Source organism: Eulemur rufifrons, chromosome 10 (genome assembly GCF_041146395.1).
Source record: "Eulemur rufifrons isolate Redbay chromosome 10, OSU_ERuf_1, whole genome shotgun sequence".
In the NCBI taxonomy this organism is placed as follows: domain Eukaryota; kingdom Metazoa; phylum Chordata; class Mammalia; order Primates; family Lemuridae; genus Eulemur; species Eulemur rufifrons.
This window is the reverse complement of record NC_090992.1, coordinates 25853390-25876878: the sequence shown is the minus strand read 5'-3', so window position 1 is coordinate 25876878 and position 23489 is coordinate 25853390. Positions and strand designations below refer to the sequence as shown.

The following is a 23489-nucleotide window of genomic DNA, read 5'->3' as shown; positions in this document are numbered from 1 at the left end:
CAACACAAACTTCTCCTACAGTTATGGACATCAAAAGACAGCAGACTTCTAACTTAGTCACCAGACTGAAATCAAGGTGTTGGCAAAGCTAATTTTTTCTAGGGGCATCAGGAAACAGTTCATTTCTTGCTGCTTCTTACTTAGAAGCAAGAGGCTGCTGGCTCGTGGCTGCATCACCTTAACCTCTGCTTGCCACCCCACACAGCCTTCTCTGCCTCTGGTCCTCCTGCCTGCCTCCTGTGAACCCTGGTGGTTACACTGGGCCCATTGGAAAAATCACATCTACAAAGTCCCTTTTCTGATGTAAGGTGACATATTCACAGGTTCCAGGGATTAAGATACAGGAGGAGGGGTGTGTGCTAATATTCAGCCTACCACAAGTCCTTTGGGAGGAATCAACATTTTAATTAGTCACATCCTTTAACCCAACAATTCCACTTCCAGAATTTATCCTACAGGTGTAACTGTAGACATGTATAAAGAGGTATGTTCAGGGATATCCACTACAACAGAGTTTATAATACTTAAACCTACAAACAACCTGTCCTTCTGATAATCAGTAGAAATGTAACTAAATAAGTTAGAAATGTTCATGCATTAGGATATTCTAAAAAGATGCAGTATTCTAAAAATAATGCAGTATATTCATATGCCTAATATGAAAAAGTCTCCAAATTACATTGCAAAGCAGAAAGCAACTTGAAACACAATCTGTATAATGTGATTCCATTTTTAAAAAGAATATACACTTTTGTGGGTATATGTATGTAATTTCTGGATGGATACCAAAGAATCTGTTCATGGTTAATAGAGTAACTCTTGGGTGTAGGGTAGATTGAGTACTTTTTTTAATCCTTTATTTTATGCCCTTCTGAACTTCAATTTATTTATTTTTTAACCAAGCATGTATATGATTTGTAATTTTAAAAACATATTATCTGATATCCATCCTTTTCAGCAAGAGAAGGGTGAGGAAGATGGGGTCATAGCTCTTCCTGTAACTTCAGCCTTCCATGTCCCCTCCCCCTCCCGCCCCATCCCCCTCCTGCCTCCAACTCCTTCCTGCCCAAAGAGGAAGATTAGTATACAATGGTACACATCTGGTGTAGACAGGCTTGGGTTTACATCCCAGGGCTACCACTGACCAGTTCTGCGGTCTTGGGCAAGACTCCTAACCTCAGTAAACCTCATTGTGAAGTGGTGATAACACTACCTACCTCAGAGAGTCTGTGTAAGGATTAAAATTATGTATAGTAAGTCCTAGCACAGTGCTCAGCACTCAAGGACTTGTAGTTATTAACAACACATGGAATCCACTTAGAGAAGATGATGGGACCCAGACAGTCTGTACTTCAGTTCAACAAACACGTCTGGAGTGTCTTGGTACCTGGTGTCATTAGCATTGAGGGTACCAGGATTAATACCAGCAAGGCTGGGCTTCCAAGGAGCCCCTGTGTGGCGGAAGACATAGTCACATAAATAGATACCATACAAAGCAATAAGTATAAAAACCCGGTGTGTGTGGGATGGTGGCAATATTGAGGACAATAATGTGTCTTGGTTACAAGCAGGTGTTGTGAAGCCCTCAAAAAAGTCTTGTCAAAATTTCTTTGTGCCAGTCTGAGGGCCAGAAATGTTCTATATCTTATCTGGATGGTAGTTATGAGGGTGTCTACATATACAAAAATCCATGGATCTTGACACTTAACATATGTTTACCATTCTCTGTGAAGTTCTGCCTCAAAAAAATGTACATTCAAAAATACAGAATTTTTCCCCTCCCCCTTTGGTCAAAAGCCAAGGGTTATTAACCTGAGTCCCCCTGACATTCAGTGCAAAGTTGTGTGTCCATCTTTATGGGGCAAGTGTTGACCATTTTTGTCAGATTCTTAAAGGGATTTGGGGCCACTAAAAAGTTAAAAATTACCAGCTGAGGCCGTTCCCTAAAATGAGGAACACTTACTCCTAGTTCTGCTGGGTTTGACTAAAGGTCAGACCGCTCTATCGGACCAGGTTTTCTGGGTATGTAGGCCTTGAGATAAAGAGGCACAGACATATTAACCGGCTGGTTGCAGAACAAACAACTACATTTTTCTTTGGGGAGCAAAATGCAGATAATTATCACCAGTTGATCTTTAGTGCAATTTTTAAAAAGGCGTGGCTCTTTATTGGCCCAGCGCCTTGGTCTGCAGCCAATCCCGAGGCGGGCAGCTGTGCCCCGCCCTAGTGGGCGGAGCTCTGTCGCTTCCCCCACCCCCTCCCTGCATCCCCCACCCATCAGGGGGCCCCGGGTCATACTGGCTGGGCGGAGGTTCCCGATGGTACAGGGGCAGCTTACCCCCTTGCCTCACCTGACGAGCTGTGAAGAAACCTTAACCCACGCTCTGGATTCCTTTGGGGTCCCTCATCCAGGCCTGGCTCACAAACCAGAATTTCCAGTGTGACTGTGTTGACAGGAAGCTAAAGAGCAGCAAAGAGGTTGGGCCTCTCCCTGCTGTGGATCTTCCCATGGGGGGGAAGGACAAGACACCCAGTCGTCAGTCTCTGTCCCGGGAAGGAGGCAGGCAGGAAGGATGCATCTCAGAGAGTGGAGGCCAGAAATTAGAGTGGAAGCCCCAGCGAAGCCAATCCGGAAACTGAAACCCTAACCCCATCTATTGAGTTTACATGGATGTATACCAGCCCCTGTGCTATATAAGTATTTTGAATGAAAGAACAGGCTCTGAAGCCAGGCTCGGCCACTTTGCAGCTGTGTGGTCTCAGACAAGTTGCTTACCCTCTCTGTGTGTTAGGACGCCACTGTGTAATATGGGAACAGTAATAGTACCTGGCCCAAAGTCTTCAGCATGACTTTTAAACTGGGCCCTGCCTAGCCCTCTGATTTTTTTAAAAAAATTGAAATTTAATCCACTCACCATGAAGTTTATCCTTTTAAACTGTACAATTCAGTGGTTTTTAGTACATGCACAAAGTTGTTCAACAATCACCACTATCTAATTCCACAAAATTTTTATCACCCTAAAAAGAAACCCCATACTCATTAGCGGCCACTGTCCATTCTCAACTCCCCTCAGCCCTTGAAAGCCATAATCTACTTTTTTGTCTTCATTGATATTCCTATTCCAGACATTTCATATCAATGGAGTCACATCCTATGTGGCCTTCTGTGTCTGGTTTCTTTTACTCAGCATAGTATTTTCAAGGCTCATGCACGTTGTAGCACGTATCAGTACTTCATTGCTTCATGTGGCTGAATAATACTGTATGACTGTACCACACTTTATTCATTTGTCAGTAGACATTTGAGGTGTTTCCATTTTTTGGCTATTATGCAAGATGCTATGAACATTCGGTTTTCATTCTCCTGGGTATATAGTAAGAGTGGATGGTTTTACCTTGTACCAGTCTCGTTTCCTTCTCATGAGGGCATTCCTTCTGTTCCTCAAGCAAACCAGGCTTCCTCTCACCTCAGGGCCTTTGCACTAGCTGTTCCCTCTATCTGGAAGTCCATTCCCTCTGATTTCTTCATATGCTTTACTGCCTGTCAATCAGATCTCAGTTTAAATATCACCATCTCGGTGAGGCCTTCCCAGACCATTTTATCATTCATTCTCTGCCCCTTACCCTATCTTATTTTCTCTATATCTATCCATTACTATAATTTATTTTTTATTTCTTTGCTTATTTGTAGCTTATCCACCCCTTCTAGAATTAAGCCCAAGAGAACAGGAACCTTGTCTGCTACGACATTAGCTATCCTTGGTTGCTAGAACAGTGCCTGACATGCAATAAGCACTTACTAAAACACTGGTTATCATTACTTTGTGCCTCCCAGCAAACTTAGGAAGCAGGTATCATTATTCTCCCCGTGTTACAAATGAAGAAACTGAGACTCAGAGGACTTAAGTGACTTGGCTAAAAGCATGCAACTACAAAGTGCCATAGCCCGGGTCTGAGGCCAGGACTGCTTGGCTCAAAAGCCAGTGCTCCTTGTATGATGCTGTACTGCTTATTCCAGCTCCTCCTCCTTCCAGACCTGTCTGTTCTTGCAAATTGACAATTCCAGCAAGGATTCGTCTGAGCTGAGACAAGAGACAGGGAGAAGTGGCAGAAACGTGGAGATTTTCCAACCTGGCAGCACCAAGAGGCCTGGTCCTGGGGCGAGGGTGTGAGGGGTAGAGCACTCACCTCCTGGGAGCTTTGGCTGGAGAACAGGCCTCCCCTGAGCTGCCAGCCAATCCCTGGGCCCCTTCCAGCAGGCCCTGGTCAGCCCTGGCAGGCAGTAGGCTCTCTCACTGCCAGTGCCACGGATACTCAGGTGGACCTCATCTTATGCAAAACCCCACCAGGCATAGTGATAATTAACTTCTTACTTGGTGCCGGTGTTGTTCTAAACACTTTTCATATATTAACTCACTGGATCCCCAAATTAGCCTCATGAGGTATGTACCATATCATCCCCATGTAACTGATGAGGAAATTGACACCCAAGGTGGTTAAGCAAACTGCTCAAGGGCACAGGGCTAGAGATGGTGGAGGCAAGATATAAACTCAGGTTGTTTGACTCAAGCTTCCCTCTTTTAACTGTTATTCTACCCTGTATCTCAGCAGTGAATTTGAGAATAAGACTTCATTTACAAAAGTATTCACCACTGGCTAGCTATGTGACCCAAGCTCTAAGCCAAGGCTCTCTGGCCCTCAATGACCTTCTGTGCATAAGTGGAAAAGAATCAGCTTCTCTCCACGTGTGTTCCTTAGAAGACAATGTTAATATGGATTATGGGGGGGAGGATTCCATGGTCAATGGAATTTGGAACACTATGTGTTAAACTAAATTAGGAGCCTTTAGAGCAGGACTTCTCAGTGCCTTTAATATGCTAATGTACAATGGTTATGTCCAAGAGAGGGGTTGAGGGTATAGCATTTCCCAAACTTTATTGAACACAGAACAATGTGGAGTGGTATTCCATGGATCACAGATTGGGAAACACTCATTTAGGCAGCTTGTTTGCAGGAAAAAGTTCATTTTTCCTGCAATCAGACAGGATTCTCTTCCCTTTCGCTATTTTCACTACTTTCACGGGCTGAGAAGAAAGGGACTGTAAACCCTTATCAACTCCTTCAGGCCTGTAGGGGACCATTAGTGCATTCAGCATGGAAACAAAGAAAGGGAACTCATTTGCTGAGCACCTACTATATGCCAGCTCTGTGATTATGGCTTAAATTGTTTTTCATGATTCTCAAAGCAGCCCTTTGAAGCAGGGTTTATTTTAAGAAGGTGGCATGATGTTGCAGATGAAAATGTTGGCTTTGCAGTCAGATAAACATGGGTTCACATCTTAGCTCTGTCATCTGATAGCTATAGCTGTGTGAACTTGAGCAAGCCACCTAACTTCTCTGCACCCCTTCATGAGCGTCTCCAAACAGGGAAGTCTCCGGCCATTCTTCTGAACACAAAACCAGCTCTGTGGCCATTGCACACATTGCATGCCCAGGAGGTCACGCGCTCCCCCACTGTCAACCTGGGATCTTCCGAATCCTAGCCTGGGTGGGGGATGCCTCAGTGGCTGCCACGGGGGAGGGGGCGCAGGGAGACAGCATGGAGGCTGAGGGGGCAAGGTCCCAGGCTCCAGGCCTGAGTCAACAAAAGAAATTGCTCTTTACAGAGGTTTGTATGTTGTCTTTCTGTTGGAAAAAATTTTTGCTGTCTACCTCCATCCCACCAAAAAGAAAAAAAGTTTTAAAAACCACTGATCTAGTCCTTCATTTTCATTGCACATATTGGGGAAACTGAGACCCAGATGGGAAGGAACTGTCTCAGGTCCCCAATGTGTTAGTGGCAGAATGGGACTAGAATTCACATCTCCTGGCTCTTTTTATACCAGCCTCTCAAACATCAGAGTCTGAGTTTATGTTTTCAAAAACCAGAAGGGAAAACAATAGTTTGTTGTTTATTTTCAAGTTGACTTTAGAATCAGTCTTCCCTGTGGCCACACTCAGAGCTCACTGTGTTCCTGCCCTCCCTGTTCCCACATACCGAACGCTGTGGGTCCAAACGGATGCAGGGGATGAGGGTCACTACAGTCCCCCTAAATCCCCTACCACAAGGTTGCTGGCCCGAGGTTGCCAGCGACTCAGAGAAGCAAATGGTGGGGAACAAGGAAGACAGAGCAGCAGGTGCTTTGAGAACCTGATCAAATCCCAGATTTGTTACCTGTGTGATCTTCAACAAATCCCTTGACCTCATAGAATCTCACAGCCATCAGCTGTAAAATTAGGATAACTTCATGCACTATGAGGTTACCGTGAAGTTCATGCACCATGAAGTTATCCTAACGTGGGATTGCTGTAAGAATTAGAGGTTGTGCACGTAAAGAGCCTGCAACATAGAAGTCATGCAAGTAATAGTTCTTAGCAGTATTGATATTTTAACTGGAGCTGGGTTTTGATAAGATCTGAAGTTCGTACACATAATTTAAGTGCATTTGGCTCCCTGCCCTCCCACATCAAGGCCAAGCAATGCTGCACTTCCACATATACGTGTCGGCGTGAGCTCTGCCCTCTGTAGTAATGTGACAGTCTCCCACCTGTAGGCAGATGTCCTGATGGGAGAATACCAAAGATGGAGTGGGATCAGCATGAGAAGAATGATAAGAAACTGGCTCTAGCATTAGCCTGCTGGGTTTCATCATGGCTCCACTATTTAATTGCAGACAACTTACTTAACCTCCCTGGGCCTCACTTTTTTATTCTAAAATGGGAATAATAGCAGGACACAATTCATAGACTTACTGTGAGGACTAAATGGGGTGACATGTATGAAAACCTTAGTGCATTGGCTCATCTTTAAAAAGCGGCCAAAAAAAATTAACTCATGATTTAGCCTAAGGTCTGCCCTTTCTGTCCAGAATGAAAGCAAAGAGGGAAATAAAAGTGCTGGATTGAGATTCAAGTGACTTTGAGTGAAGTACTGATTGGGCCACAAATTAGCCAAGTGACGTTGTACATGACCTTGACCCTCTCTGTGCCTCAGTTTCCCCAACTGCAAACCAAGGGGGTTGGATTAGGTGAGCCCTTCTAGCTCTGACGCTGAAGGAGGATTGAAAAGAAAGTTGTATGGCTGTCCCCTGTGGTTTCCAGATGGCCCCCGTCTTCCCAGCTACCCCATAGAGAGAGAACCAGAAGGGGGGAACTGGGCAAAATGGTTCTGGCCTCAACAAACCAGTGCCTTAGTTAAGAGAGCTGCTCTGAGAATGCACAGGCCCAGCTTGACGTTCTATCTCTATCACTCTGTGTGACCTTGGCAAAGTCACTCCACCTCTCTGAGCCTCAGTTCCTTCCTCTGCAGTAGTACCCAGAGTAAGAGATGGTAAAGAGGACATGAGCTAATGTCTGCAAGTGCTTAGCACACAGAAGGAGAACTCAGTAATAGATTGTTGTTTCAATAATCATTATTGATGCCAAGTTGCTCATGGACCCCATCGTTGGGCATGGTGCTCTTCTTAGCGCCCTGACCAAGTGTACATATGTCCATTCCAAGTATTATATCTGATGTCTATAAAGCTCTTTATGAGGCCAGCAGCCATCCTAGGGACATACCCAGAAAAGGGTGGGCCAACCTCTGCATGCTGACTGTCCAGATTCCATGACTCCCCATCAGCCTGAAGGGGGTGACAGCCATCTGTCCTTCCCCACCCTGCCCAGAAGACCAGCTCTGCAGGGCTGGAAAGGACTTCAGATGATATCTTGCCCAGTCCACTTACCCAGGGTAGGATGCAAGGAGGAAAAGTGGCCTACTGAAGTCTCACAGAGTGTTACTAGACCTAGGACCATAAGACGGTGTGTGGGATATTGAAAAGAGCATCTGGGTTTGATGCTTAGCTTCCCAACTTGCAGGCTATGTGTCCTCATAGGACTTTGGTTTCCTCATATGGAAAATGGTGGTAATGACAGAGCCTGCTTCCCAGGGTTGTTGCGAGGATTAAATGAGCACACATGTGACATATAACAAGCCCTCTGTAAACGGCATTAATATCATTCACGTCTCTACTCTCTATTCCCCGCCGGTACGCTTTGACCATACCATACTGGGAAAACCCAATGCGTTGATTTTTGGATTTCCTTTCAGTTGGGAAGCTGTGTGGAGTGTAGAGTCGGTCTGGGGTGCTGGTCTGAAAACCTGATTGGGGCCCTGACTCTGCCTCTCTGCTGCTCTGTGACCTTCTGCTAGTCACTTTCCCTCTCTGGCCCTCAGTGTCTTCCTCTATAACAGCACTGCCCCGTAGAAACATAACATGAGCCACACGTGTAATTTAAAATAGTTTAGCAGCCACTTTATGGAAAGTAAAATGAATAGCGAAAATTAATAATAATTATACTGAACCCAACATAGCCAAAATATTAGCATTTCAACATGTACTCAATATTAAAATCATTCATGATATATTTTGCATTATTTTTTTCTTAGTAAGTCTTTGAAATCTGAGTGATTCTCAACCCAGGGCAATTTTGGCAGTTGTCTGGGGATGATTTTGTTTGTGGAAACCAGGGGGGTACGGGGTGGAAGTGTGTGTGTGCTGCTGACATCTAGGAGGCAGAGGCCAGGGATGCTGCTGAACATTCTGCACACACAGGACAGCCCCCCACAACAAGGTGACCTGCTCCAAAATGTGCATAGCGCCTGTTTTACACTTGCAGCACATCACCGTCTGATTAGCTGCTTGTCACATTCTCAGGAGGCACACGTGGCAGGTGACCACCATATTGGATGGTGCAGCTCTATAACACAAAACATTTAGACATACACCTAGAAAGGTCAACTTTTTAGGAACCATCTCTGAGTAATTGGCCAAAAGAATTGTGGCTAGGTCACAGTCCCTGGCTGGCTAAGGACACAGCCCATCTGTCCTGGCTGGTCAGACCCTTCTAAAGCTTCCCACCCTCCCCAGGGAGACTGAGCCTGGGACAGACAGGGAGCCCTGTTGTTCTTCTCTGGGGAGACAATGCTCTAGGCCCTGCTACCTGCCTGACAGGGCCATTGTGGCTCGAGGAGAAAAGGGCTTTGTCAGGACAGCAGCCTAGGAGCCTGCAGTTCAATGGGGCCCTTTATGTCTGCCCTGGTGAGACGCTCTGATGCCAGCCCTGCGGAGGCCCCTCCCCCTCCTGGAACAGATGGGCAGCCTGAGGCCCAGAGAGGGCGCAGAAAGCCCTGCAGTGGGTCCCAGCTCCCTCTACCTCCTATCACTCACCTACAACAAGAACTCCACCGAACTCTGAAAAGGCCTGTCTCAAAGCACAGGATGGATTCATGACTGCCCTTAACCCCAGATAGGGGGCCCCTGCCCTGGACCCTGAAATTTAGTGCCTCCACAAATCACAAACACATACAAAAATAAATGTATTAAAGAACACACATGGTCATCTCTTGTGTTTCAGGGTCTGGGCTCAATTCTGGCAAGTGCAGTCCTAAACTTCCTCTCTTGTGATTTAAAAAGTCAGCCACTAAGAGAAGCCACTAGCTCTTGTGTTTTCAACACACACACACACACACACACACACACACTCGCGCGCACAGTAACTATGTGAGGTGATAGATGTATTAATTAGCTTGATGGTGGTAACCATTTCACAATGTACACCTGTATCAAATCCTCACCTTGTATACCTTAAATACATATAATTTTTATTTGTCCATCATAGCTCAATAAAGCTAGGGGAGAGGGAGGAAATGTCAGGCTGGAGGGAAATATTCCATGTCTCTTTGCCCCGTGTCCTTGGAACAAAAGCAATCGAGTTTGAATGCAGTGAGAGTTTTAGAGCTGTAGCGTGGCCAGTTCAGAGTGGACACTGCTTTGTAGAGGAAGGAAGATCTGAACAGCAGATATGCTTAGGGAAAAGAAAAAATAAGTTACATCCTCTTGTCAAATCCTCCCTCTCAGGTAGCATGGGTGCATATATTTTTCCATAATGAAGCATCATTTTCCTATAGGACTGATCATCCAGTTTCTTGTTGCTGTGTTCTAACTCATACTGGTCTTGGAGGTACTCACCACACTCCAAAGCCAGGCGCAGGCCTGGGTGCACTTAACGACCTGTGGACTTGTATGTGCTCTGTTGGCAATGGCTGTTACTTCCCTTTCTCTTTAAACTCTGCCCTGCCCACCCCTTCCCCACTCCCCATGTTGTTCACACCCGTGGAAAGGGGCAAAAAGGGGGTGGATGAGGAAACTGATCTTTACGGAGAATAAGCAACTTTTTCAAAGTAATTCAGCAAGCTAGGGGAAGCCCCACCCTGGCAGGATCCATCCTTCCAGGTCCAGCTAGAAGTGAGAAGGTGGACAGTGGGGGGTGGTAGCTGAGAGGACAGGCTTGGGGGACAGAACAGCTGTTTATGCCTGGCTCCCTCGTTCACCAGCTGTGTGACCTTGGGAACAAGTATCTCAGAGTATTCAAAATATGTTTTTTTTCTATTCCTACACAAGATGTTAAAATTAAGGGAAGATGGTGACAAATATATGAGAACTCTCTATACTATTTTTGTAACTCTTCTGTGAGTCTAAAATTATCTCATAATAAAAAAATTTTTAAATACAGTTTTCCCCCACCTGCAACATGGAGAGAGTAAGAGTGCCCAGGATAATGCCTGAGGGCTTAGCACTGTATCCCACAGTGAACACGCAGTTGACTATTCCTAAAAGCCACCTGCTCCAGGAAGCCGGTCACCAGCACTGTCAGAACCGACCGCTGCTTGCTTAGCCGCCCCACGCCCTCTCCGCCCCAAAGCAGGAGTTTATTTCAGTCTAAAATGTCAGGTGGCTCAGTGTGGCCACGACAGCATGTTTGATCCTGGCTCTTTGAGATCCCGGGCAAGTTACTTGATCACTTCGTGCCTCAGTTTCCTTTCTGCAAATAATAAAAGTATGTATCTCGTGTGTTTGTCATGAGGATAAAGTGACCTGGAATTTCTCAGTACTTAGAACTCTGCCCGGCCTATAGCAAGCGCTGCCTAAGTGTTTTTATGGTCCCAGTCAGTGTTCTTCTCATTTGTTTTTTACTGTTACCCACAGTGACAAATACCCTTTCCATCACTACACACACGCACACACACACACACACACACACACTGTTTCTAAAATAGTAATTTGGGAAACAGTCTCTGGAGAGTTGATCTCATTATATTTCCCCCATTAATATGTAAGGTCCTTGGGGGACAGGGAATAGTGCTACTCATTTTGGTCTCTAATCACTTCATTTCTTTCTCTCATTTAATTTACCAAGCCCCTATCATCCGTTCATTCAACATAAATATATATTGAGCATGTATTGGGCACTTACTATGTACCTGGTGCGCAGCACAGATCACACCTATGTTGAATGAAGGAACAAGGGAGGGAAAGGACCGCGGGAGGGAGGGAGGAAAGGAATGAACACAGGTGCCCCCTTCCCACCCCGACGCTGCCACTTCTAGCTCGGCCAGGAAGGTGTCCCTTCTCCCGCCATGCAGGGGCCCAAGAACCCTGTCTCTGCGGATGGAACTGGGTGCCGGCCTGGGCGTCCCGGAGAGGCGGTGCCCGGGACCCGCCCCCTCGCCGCTCGCGCCCCCGCTGCGGGGCGGTGACTTTGTGGCTGGGAGCCCCGCAGCGTCCGCACCCCAGGCGGGCACGCGCCCCTCTGCGCTGGGCCCCCAGTCCCCAGAGTTGCCCAAGACGCCGGGTGACTCCTCCCCCGGGGACCCTCCCTTCTGGGGCGCGTCACTCTCCCCACCTCTGGGTCCAGACCCCGGCGGCTTCTCGCGCACGAGCCACGCCAGGGACAAGTCGCGGCCACCTGCTCCGGAGCCCGGGCGCCGTCCGCCCGCGCGTCGGTCCGTGCGCCCACGGCCCATGGAGCTGCGGGTCAGCAACGCCAGCTGCGAGAACGGTGCGTGCGGCGGGCGGGGACCAGGGAGGGCTCCGCGCCTCGCGCCTTCCGTCCCCGCGCCCCTCTGCTGCCCCGGCTCCCAGCGGGGAGGGGACGGTCGCTGGCTCCCACCCAGATCAGCGTTCTGGCTGAGGCTTCACTTCCACCTTCGCAGCTGGGGTGGCTGAGAGGGGTAAGGGGAGGAAGGGGACATAAGGGGGGAGGGAGGCATTTTGACTGGAGCAGGCAGCCTGAGAAGTCGGGGGTTTTTAATGTGTAGTTGCTTCAGATTTTAGTACCTGCCCAGTTTGGGCTATCTCTCTGGGTCACTGCGAGCGCCACCAAAGATGGAGGGGACACAGAGACTCACCACCCCCAAACCCACACACATCTTTTAGAAAAGAAAGGGAAAGAACCTCAGGAAAGGATAAGGCTTGAGTTCCCACCGTAAACCAGGGAGTGGACTAGGCCCTTTACCTGCATTATCTCATTTAATCCTTAAAACAACTCTAGACGGTGGGTAGGTAGGTATTATCATTTTACTATACCCATTCTAAAGATATAGAAACTGAGGCTCTGACGAGGCTAATGATTTGCTCAAGGGAATACAGTGGGAAAATGGAATATTAGAACCAAGGCTCTTGCATTCTAAAACCTGTGCTTGTGCTACTATGTTCAGCCCCTTCCCGGGTGTAGCTCCACCTTCCTACCTCATCCTGGAGTCACAGCCTGTGGGATGTCACTGTTTCTCCACCTTCTTCCCTTCTGGAGTGAAGCTTTCAAAGCCAGCCTGTTGGGTGTTGCCTGACTTTGCTTTCCTGACCAACATGGCAGGGCATTTCCAGCCTCTTCCCTTCTCTTGGAGTAGAGTGTGTTCTCCAGTCCCGGCATATTCCAGAAGAGAAGACAGGAATCACGGGGCCCAATGCCCAATTTCCAGATGAGCAGAATTGGATTTCCTTTGGCCACCAGCCCTCTCTTTTTCTTTTCACCATCATGGGAGAACTTGACTCAATGCAGGGTGCTGAGCCCTTGGGTGCTGCAGGCCTCACAGTGACAGCCAAGTCCCCGGTGGGTCCTTTGGCTCCACGTGCTAGAGAAGCACCTTTAGGAGCAGGGGAAGGGCATGAGAATGACTTTGGCCTTCCTCTCTGGAGTCACCTTCCTTGGCCCACATCCTCTGGGCTCTGGCTCATTTCCTAGGCCCGGGGAACTCCCCAGATTTGGCTCCTGGTCAAGGAGGCCTGAGCCGGAGGAACTGGAGTGAGCAATGCAGAACAAGTCTGATTAGGGACGGAGATGCCTTCTTGTCTCATCTTCCCTTAATTGCAACACAGGTGTTGGAAAGAGAGCGCGATCTCCCACTGCAAAAGACACATGGATGTCCCCGGGTGGGTTCCAGACCCAGATCTACCACCAGCTGTTGGTGTGTCTCAAGCAAGTCCTTCCCCTTTTCGGGGCCTCAGTTTCTCCAGCTGAAAGTAAGAGGGTTAGACTCTTACAGCTCTGTTGTTTGTGGTTCTGTGTCATGAAAGAAAGGTCAACATTGCCCTTAGTCCGTTCCTCTAAAGATGCCACACTGTGCTGCAGATGTGCCAAAGCTTCCTGACTTGGACTTTGGGGCCCTCCGAGGCACTGGCTGGGAGTTCTAGCTTGGTCAGAGAAGTTCTTGGTCCAGGCTTATGTTCTTGGCACAGGGGCTTGGGCCTTGGCGACATGCAGCTTGAAAAAAGCCTTCTACCTCCAGAAGTCATAAACTCAAATGCCTTCAGAGGCCAGGCATGTGCCAAATGACTGAAGGAGCCAGGTGAGACTCTGTGGGGTGGCAGAGAGCAGGCCCTGTTTAACAGGGCCGGGCTGCCCAGCTACGGCCAGTTGTCGCCTTATGAGAAGGCAGGGCCTGTAAGATACGCAGATTTTTTTATTTTGAAGTGTAGCCCCAAATCTGAATTTTCATGGGAAATCTCCCAATTTTAAAATGTTGGTAACAAATTAATGTTTTAAAATACCCCCTAGGGGGCCACATGAGTCCCCGTACCCATCCTTGCCGCCTGCTTTATTGGGGAGGGGGGTGGTTAAGAGCATGGGTTTGGCATCAGGTGGGTTTGGAGTCCAATTCTGATTTTACCACTTACTGCAAGCGTAGCTTCAGGAAGGTGACCGAACATAGCAGGGCCTCAGTTTTTTTCAACTGAAAACCTGGAAATGATCATTGTGCTTGTTTCAGAGAGGTTGTTAGAAACCCTCATGGAAAACCCCCGAGCAGGGGACCATGTGAGTAGCAGCACTGGAGGATTATTGGTTATTCTTGGCACCGTGTCATTGAACTTGTGTAGTTCTTCTGACTGAGGGTCTGTCCCATTGTGCCTAGGTTTGTCCTTGCCGTCCTCGGTGTTTGTCTCAGAAGGGCAAGCAGGGGTAGGATAGGGCTGATTTGGATTCTTGGGGACTCTAGGACTTCTGGGCACTCTAGCCTCAGTTTCTATGTCTCTAGAATGGGGATAGTAAAATGATAATACCTACCTACTGTCTAGAGTTGTTTTAAGAATTAAATGAGATATGCAGGTAAAGGGCCTAGTCCACTCCCTGGTTTATGGTAAGAACTCAAAGACGGAAGTCGTATGGGTGGCAGGGACACCAATCCTTTTGTAGCCTGAAGGCAAACCCAGGCACTGACCGTAGCACCAGAGGTCTCTGCAGCAAGGCCTGGGAATGGGCAGTCCCGACAGGCAGGAGCTCACCACTGAGTCACATTCAGGGCTGGAAGGGCCTAGGGATTCCCTGGGCTCCCTTCCTCACGCAGCTCATTTGTGGCCTCCTACTGCGGCTGGAGCTTAGCGACAGTGAGAGAACAGGCCTCTGGGAGGGAGAGAATCTGGGGAGGGAGGGGATATAGGGGAGGCCTACATGCCCAGAGGCTGGGAAGGGTCCCTGTGGACAGCGGGAAGGTGGCCCCTGCAGATGTGTGGGCCATCAGTGGAGCTTAGCGGTCACACGCTGGGGTTCTGCAGTCAGTCTGTGTCCTTAGGCAAAGTATCTGACCTCTCATTGCCTCCATGTCCACATCCATGAAATGGGGATTAAAGATGTCACTTACCTGACCAATGGTTATACAACTTGGATTAGGTCATGTGAGTATGACGCCCCCGGCTGGAGTAAGCACTCAGCAGTGTGGGGGCCCAGTGTGTGGGTGCAGCCCTGCAGTAGGGGAAGCACGGGGTCTGAAACAGTGGCTGATTCCAATGTTTTTAAAGTGTGCAAATGTTCCCAGCATGACTCTGTCACCATGGGCTTCCCATCCAGGCTCCCTGATCAACCTCTACTGCTCCTCCCAGAAAGTCCTGTGCCAGATCGTTGGCGGCCTCGGCCCCGAGGCGCCCAGCAATGCCACCTTTATCAGCTGGCAGGAGAGGGTCAGGCAGAACTATGGCTTCTACATCGGCCTGGGCCTGGCCTTCCTGTCCAGCTTCCTCATCGGCAGCAGCGTCATCCTCAAGAAGAAAGGCCTGCAGCGACTTGTGGCCACGGGGGCCACTCGGGCTGGTAGGCTCCTGGGGCTGGGAGGGGAAGGGGTGCCGGGCAGCTGAGCCTCGAACTGGCTTCCCGGGCTGCAGTGTAAGAGGACAGCCTCAGGTGCATACAAAAGTCTCGTTGGCAACCCATAGAGAATCCCGCCTGGCAACAGGAGACTTTCCTTTATAATCCAGTATTTCCTGAGAACTTCACGACATGTATGTTAGAGTGAACATAGGGAGAAGTCTCAGGACCGAGAATCAGACACTCTAGGTCTGGTCCTGGTTTTACTTCTTACCACCTGTGTCATCACGGGCAAGTCCCAATTTCTCTGCCAAATGGGAATATGAATACCTCTGCTAAGGACAACGTCCGACACCAGTGTGCCCTCACCACCCAATTGAGCTCCGTTATGGGCTACAGAAGAATTGTTGAGTCCCTGTCCACAAGGAATTTGCTTGTTTGGAAAATAAGATGTCCGCTGGGTGCAGTGGCTCATGCCTGTAGTCCTAGTGCTCTGGGAGGCTAGGGCAGGAGGATCACTTGAGGTCAGGAGTTCAAGACCAGCCTGAGCAAGAGCGAGACCCTGTCTCTACTAAAAAATGGAAAAAAAATTAGCCAGGCAACTAAAAATAGAAATAACTAGCTGGGCATGGTGGCACACACCTGTAATCCCAGCTACCTAGGAGGCTGAGGCAGGAGGATCGCTTGAGCCCGGGAGTTTGAGGTTGCAGTGAGCTAGGCTGACACCATGGCACTCTAGCCCGGGCAACAGAGGAAGGCTCTGTCTCAAAAAAAAAAAAAAAAAAAAAAGGAAAATAAGATGTGTATCCATGAAACAGTTCTTGAGAGAAGGAATCATGTGTAAAAGCATTCATTTAAGCATCATTTATTGTGTGCCTGCTGTGTGCCAGGGACGATGCTAGACTTTGCGGAGCATTCAGTTGCGTGGGAGAGACAGGCCCATGGGCAATTGTCCTGTATAGTGTGTTAGGGGCCATTATGGGGAAGATACAGACTGCTACGGGAATATTTTGGAGGGGCATGCAAAGCCCAGACTCAGGGGCTTAGGGGAGGGTTTCTGTCACAGGTGGTCTCTCACCTGAGACCTAAACGATGAGGAGACAGCAAGGTAAAGGGGGAAAGAGGAAGACACAGCGCTCCAGGCAGAAGGAACAGCATGTGCAAAGGCTCAGAGGTGAGAGAACGTGAGTGACGTGAGAAACTGAAGGTGGTTCAGAATGGTTGGAGCATGGAAGGGTACGGGCCGGCCCAGGAAGGTTCTTGTCACTGGGCTGCAGAGTTTGAGTGCGATTGCTACATGACCGAAAGGTTCCAGTCCCAGTCTGGGGACTGACACAGTTGGATTTAGGGTTTAGAAAGATCCCTGGTTGCATGGAGAATGGATTAGGGGGCAAGGCTAAAGGCTGGGAGACCAGTTAGGTGAGCAAGAGAACAGCCCTTGGGCCTGCAAGATGGCAATGGCAATGGCAATGGCAATGGCGGCGAGTGGTGGATTCCAGAGAGAGTTTTTGAAGGTAGGATTTACTGGCTTTGATGTTCACTGGCTTCATATAAAAAACCAAGTCAAGGATGATTCAGGTTTTTGACTTGAGCAACTGGGGAGAAGCTGGTGCTATTTTCTGAGATGAAGCATGCAGAAGGAGGAACAGGTTTATGGGAAGATGATGTGTTCAAGTTGGGACACGTTCTGTTTAATGTTTCCGTGGGACATTGTGCTCTGGAGGCAGACTATTAGGGTTTTAATTCTGGTTTCTCGACTCCTGGTGATGTGATCCTGGGGAAGAAAAGTACTTCTTCTGTGCCTCAGTTTCCTTCTCTGTAAAATGAGGGTAAGAATACTACCAGCCTCAAGGGTTTTAAGAGGATGTGACGTGTTTAGGAAGATAGGGGAAGCAGCATTCACACGGGGACCTGTAGAGTGAGTGTAGGTTTAGGCAAATATTAGTAGGAAGAGTATTCTGAACATGGGGGAGAAGCATGTGCAAAGGGCTTGAGGCAGAAAAGAGCTAACTATTTTTGAAGAACTAAGAAAAAGGAGAAGAATGGCAGGACATGTGTTTGGACAGGTGAGCAGGGCCAAGGCTGTGCATCCTTGTTAAGGATTCTGGACTTTATCCTAAGAGCAGTCGGGAGCCCTTGGCCAGCCATAAGCTGAGGACTGACGTAGTCTGGTTTACATTCTTAAAAGACCATGGGCTGCAGTGAGACAGATGGGTTGTTAAGGGGACAGGAGTAGAACCAGAGTGACCTCAAAGGAGGCTGTTGGCTCAACCCAGCCCAGAGGTGACGCTGCCTTGGCGCAGGGGCTGGCGGTGGAGCAGACACACGTGAGATGCTTTCTGGAGACAGAAGCAGCAGGTGGGACTGGATGCAGAAGGAGAGGGAGAGAGTGGAGCCAAAAAGCAAGTCCCTGGTTTCTGGCTGTAGCGACTAGGTACATTGGAGGTGCCATTTGCTGAGTTTCATTTGGTGGGTGGGGAGGGGACATTGAAAATCAAGAGTTCCACTTAGAAAAGAGATTGAGATGTCTGTGAGAGATAAAAGGAAATGTCAACTAAGCCGTGAATATACATCTGGGCTCAGAAGAAAGGTCCAGGCTACAGTTCTGGAGTCGGGGCACCACATATAGATGGTATTTAAAACTTTGGGATTGGATGAACTCACCCAGGAGAAGGCCCAGAACCAAGCCACGAGGAACACTCAGAGGTCAGGGAATGAAGCTAGAGTTAGGAAAAGTGCCTGAGAAAGTGGCCAAGTTCTAAGCTAACTTTGTGTCCCTTCCCTCTACAGTGGACGGAGGCTACGGCTACCTGAAGGATGCAATGTGGTGGGCTGGGTTTCTCACCAGTAAGTTGGGGTGTTTTTTTTTGCTACTAGTAACACTGGCCTGTTGACACCAGGAATGGAGACAAAGGGAGGGGTGGGTGGTGCATTTTTGTCTGTATTGTGGGAAGTATAAATCTGAGGCCCAGATTCCTGGGGCAAAATCTTGACAACCGTTGCTGGTAGAACATCTTTCCTTCATCTCAAAATCGGTCTTCATCCATGAAGCGTCTGCCCCCATCATGACTAGTACAAGGCTAATAACGATGAAGGTGCATTTTCTCAACTCCTCTTGAAGCAGAGGGTGGTGACATCCCCTGTTGGCAGGGGACTCTTGGACTTCTCCGTGGGAGAAGCCGGGGCTCCTAAAACAACTTCCCTATCCCATAGGCAATTTGATTTGTTGGCCCACTCAGAAATAGCTGGGCTGCCACTCAAGGTTTGCCCAGATTTGTACATGCACACATTTCCCCCACTTTCCAACCACTCTCTTAGTCTGTCAAACCCTAACTCTTTTAGGTGGAAAATCATCCATGCTTCTATTTATAATCCCCCGAGTCAGGTTTTGATCCCTGTCTTAGTCAGAGCTATCAGTCGTCATCTGCCTTCAGAAAGGAGACCCAGGGTGTTCTCTACCAGCAGAGAGACAGAAAAGCCACCTGCAGGAGTTTGCAGACTGGAAACTCAGATGGGGAGAACGTAGGCCCCTTGGGAACGTCAGTGTTTTCTAACCATCCGCCTGTCAGTCTAGAGTGCCCACAGCTGCCCTAGGAAACAGGGCTCCTTGGCTCACTGGGTACCTGGAGAATAAACAGATGTAACTATTTCTTTATTGATAATTACTACTTTCTAGAACTTAAAGATATAGTCCAAAACATTGGCAGCCCCTGAGACAAACTTAGCCATGCCTGTACTAGAGGCCAACAGACTTGAAGAACAAGAAGGTTCTACTCACAAACGTGTCATGTGGCTTTGGGTTCTGGGCCTCAGTTATACCATCTTTATAGTGGGAGAATTTGATCAGAATAATCTGGAACTGATCTGACCAGACTCTCCGGGAAGAGAGCATCAGAATCGGGATTTTGAGGAATGCTGTTCTGGGATTCTACGGGTGGCTGAACATGGAATGAAGATTCGTCGGGAATGGAGAGGGTGTGTCCACACCACCCTAGCCTCTTTTCTCCCTTAATCTCCTAGTGGCTGCTGGAGAAGTTGCCAACTTCGGGGCCTATGCATTTGCACCTGCGACAGTCGTCACACCTCTGGGAGCGCTGAGTGTCCTCATAAGGTTATTGTCCCCTCTCTAGCTGTCTCTGGCTTCTTCCTGTTTTCAATTTGTGGAGGCCTGGAACTGCCACATGGGGTCGACTGCCACTTGCCAATCAGGGACCTGGGTGGGACCCAGCCCCCCAAAAGAGGCAGCTTGCTGTCCAGAGCCCTGGACCCTTGGGTGGTTTGCTGCTGCTTTCTCTTGACTACGCACCCGGGAATAGAGCGGCAGGCCAAGCCCAAGCCGGTTGGAAGAGCTTCCACTGGCACGAGGCAGTGTGTCTCATGTCAATATTGTGGGGCCCCAAGAGAAGCAGCTCTCATCCAAGTTGAGAGCATGAGCCCTAGGTTAACACTACCTGAGTTATAATTCTGGCTCCACCACTTAGTAGTTATGTTACCATGGGCAAGTCACTGAACCACTCTAAGCCTCAGTTTCCCCATCTGCAAAGTGGGAATGCTAATAATACTTACCTGGAGGCATTGTTCCAAGGACTAAATGAGATAATGCACAGAAATGCATGCATTGAGGCCTTACTATGGTCTAAACTTCCTAAACATATCCTGTGTAATAACTCATTTAAGCCTCACAGTATCCCCACCTAAGACCAAGAGAGGTTAAGCAACTTGGCCAAGGTCACCAGGTTCCGAGTGTCCAGGCCAGGATTCCAACCCAGGCAGTCTAATTCCAGAGTCGGGATGCTTAACCACTGTGCCGCATTGCCTCTTAGCTAAGCACTCAACAAATGTCTGATGGTTTTTAAAATAACCAATGCTAACTGTGTGTGTTTCCCTATGCCCCCAGTCCTCTTGAGCTACAAACACAGACCAAGTTCCTCCTCTGGGGGTGTCTTGGAACCCTATTTGAAGGAGTCTTTTATTATTGGCCTAATCTTGGAACTCTGATAAATCACAGCTGATCACGCCCGGTACTCATAAGTTCCTCTTTTGTTTTACTGTCTTGGTGACAATTTGGCAACATTTACACAATCAAAAAGCAAATGCAACCATGACTAACACTGCACAACTGGCCTGGCTGATTTCACAGCTGATAGAGCAGTGATGCCACTATTGCATATCTGATTAGTTTGCAAATTCCCACCCAGGGAAGGTGGGAGAGGCATGGAATCCTCCAGCACTTGGCCCCTGCCTCCATGAATGTCTCTTGAATGGGAAATTATAGGCAAATTTTTTCTTGTAGTTTTAGAAGAGAGATAGGAGACAGACAAGGAGTTTAGACACCTCTCCTTGAATACCTTGAACCAGGATTTTTTAAAGCTAACTGGGTCCCAGGACAGCCAGCAGATTTTTTCCCTAAATGAATGCCACCATTGCAAAGAAGCAGATGCAAGCCCAGTGATCATACCCAGCTTGCCCAGTTTCTTTCCCTTCTTCTCCAACCTCTACTGGCTCATCTAGAGGATGTAAGGGGAATGGAAGGCATGTCACCAAGGAACTGGAGGTATTTTGCCCAGAAACTGAAGAGTTGGGAAAGTCATAAGGATTTTCTTCCATGAGGTGTAGAGGAAAACCCATCAGCTTCGTGATTAGAGAAAACTTGAGCTTGAATCCCGGCTCCACTACTTACCAGTGGTTTGACCTTGCCAAGTCATTTTAACTTCTATGAGCCTCAGTTGTCTTGTCTATAAAATGGGGATAGGAGATTTTACTTCATCAAGAGTTGTGAGATGTTAGTGAGAAAAATGGCAAGTTCCTAGTATTGTACCTAGTGGACAATATATGCCTAAGACATACTGCCTGTTATTGTCACTGCAGTTGTTTACATTGGCATATACAAATGGAAGATGGAATAGACTTGTTCTCTATGACCCGAGGAACAGAAATGGGATAAGGAATAGCAATTACCAGGAGGTATACTTTTAGTGAACAATTAGAGTGAACCTACAATGGAATCATTTGGCTTGTGAAGGAAGGGGTGAGCTCCCTGTCACCAGAAGTATACAAGCCAAGGCTGAAAGCCATGTGTCAGCAGTGCTAAGAGAGGATGTAATCACTGGGTAGGAAGTCAGACAAGAGTGCTTTGATGGGTTCTTCCAACTCTTTCTGTTCAGGAATACTTTCACCTGCATTTCTCTTCCTCTGGCAAACGTAACCCTCTCAGAAATGAATTTCTATTTCAAACATTTTTGGGGGATCAAGAAAAGTTTCCATGTGAGCGAGTAGTGAGTTCTGGCTCAGCCCCTATTTTTCCTTGGGACACAGGGGCAGGCAGGGCCACCCTAATCCCCTTCTCCCATTTTGACATGCAGTGCCATCCTCTCCTCGTATTTTCTGGGAGAGACCCTGAACCTGCTGGGCAAGCTGGGATGTGTGATTTGTGTGGCCGGCAGCACAGTGATGGTGATACACGCCCCTGAGGAAGAGAAGATCACCACCGTCATGGAGATGGCTTCCAAGATGAAAGACACAGGTAGGCCCCAGGCACCTGGGGAGCAGAACACTGGGGGATGAGCCTGCGGAAGGTCTGATTGGATTCTGACCATCTCAGATGCTGCCACCTAGAGGACAAGGCAAGCAAAGAAGCCAAGGTGGCGGGCGGGTACTCAGCTAGGCTGGCTTAAAGGCTTCCTGGTCTCATAAGTTATGGACACCATTGATCGAGTGTTTATTATGTGCCAAGTACTGTTCTAAATGCTTTATAGACATGATCTCATTGAATCCCACAAAACAGCCCTAGGAGGAAGATCCTGTTCTTGGTCTTCTTTTAAAACAGGTCTTGGGGGGTTAACAACTTAGCCAAGTTATTAGAAAAAATGTAAAGCCGGGACTGGAACCCGTGTTTGTGTGACTCTAGTGTGTCTCTACGACCTGCTGTCGTAAAGCTACCTCCCCCTGCCCCGGGTCTAGGCCCTAGACACTGACTGCATCCCTCCCTTCCCAAAGGGTACATCGTGTTTGCTGTGCTCCTGCTGGTGTCCTGCCTCATCCTCATCTTCATCATCGCCCCGCGTTATGGGCAAAGGAACATCCTCGTTTACATCGTCATCTGCTCTGTGATCGGGGCCTTCTCGGTGGCCGCTGTCAAGGGTCTGGGCATCACCATTAAGAACTTCTTCCAGGGGTTGCCGGTGGTGCGACACCCCCTGCCCTACATCCTGTCCCTCATCCTGGCGCTTTCCCTCAGCACTCAGGTCAACTTCCTCAACAGGGCGCTGGACATTTTCAATACCTCCCTGGTGTTCCCCATCTACTACGTGTTCTTCACCACGGTGGTGGTCACCTCCTCCATCATCCTCTTCAAGGAGTGGTACAGCATGTCTGCCCTGGACATTGTGGGCACCCTCTCGGGCTTCGTCACCATCATCCTGGGTGTGTTCATGCTTCATGCTTTCAAAGACCTGGACATCAGCTGGGCCAGCTTGCCTCACACGCACAAAAACCCACCCCCACCTCCCGCCCCGGAGCCCACTGTCATCAGACTGGAAGACAAGAATGTCCTTGTGGACAACATAGAACTTGCCAGCACCCCATCACCAGAAGAGAAGCCCAAAGTGTTTATAATCCGTTCTTAAAGTTGGAATACGTGAGTGAGAGGATGAGCCCACGGCATAGCCTGATCACTCAATTTAGAAACCACTTGGTTATTTTCGGCACAAGCGCCTGGTTACCAATGGGCTCTCTTTTCTGGAGATGTTCATTTATACCTCATCGCTGTATCCGGGAGAAGAATCCCTACCCAGAAAGCAGTGGTGGCAGAACTTCCTGGAAACACAGCCTCAGTGACCAAATACTCTAGTTTACACTGGTGCCAGCAGGTGCACTGGGCCTCCCTTCCCACTCGTTCCCTGGTGCCATCTCTACGATCTTGGGAAGAAGATAGCATTTGACCTGTTGAATGTAGCGCAGTCCAAGAACTTCCCTGAGATATCGGTCATCAGGAAATCCTTCACACCAGTTCTCCTCCTGAGATGGAGTCACCATTCCTTAGCCCAAGAATGAAA

At 48.4% G+C, this 23489-nt stretch overlaps 1 protein-coding gene across 2 annotated transcripts; it reads left to right on the top strand.

Moving 5' to 3' along the window:
• Positions 1-11714: 11714 nt before the first annotated feature.
• Positions 11715-23060, top strand: NIPAL4 (NIPA like domain containing 4). Of its 2 annotated transcripts, XM_069484309.1 has the most exons (6): positions 11715-11919; positions 15202-15441; positions 18226-18282; positions 19456-19546; positions 21798-21958; positions 22432-23060. In XM_069484309.1, the coding sequence occupies exons 1-6, from the start codon at positions 11883-11885 to the stop codon at positions 23058-23060; spliced, it is 1215 nt and encodes a 404-aa protein (XP_069340410.1). In that variant the 5' UTR covers positions 11715-11882. The 2 variants fall into 2 exon arrangements, with proteins under 2 accessions (XP_069340410.1, XP_069340411.1); XM_069484310.1 differs by lacking the exon at positions 18226-18282.
• Positions 23061-23489: the final 429 nt, after the last annotated feature.

Excerpts from the sequence above, each read along its gene's own strand:
- NIPAL4 (XM_069484309.1), top strand. The coding sequence starts at position 11,883 with ATGGAGCTGCGGGTCAGCAACGCCAGCTGCGAGAACG. Across the intron at positions 11,920-15,201 it reads CAACGCCAGCTGCGAGAACG|GCTCCCTGATCAACCTCTAC; the intron begins GTGCGTGCGGCG and ends CTTCCCATCCAG. Across the intron at positions 19,547-21,797 it reads GCGCTGAGTGTCCTCATAAG|TGCCATCCTCTCCTCGTATT; the intron begins GTTATTGTCCCC and ends TTTGACATGCAG.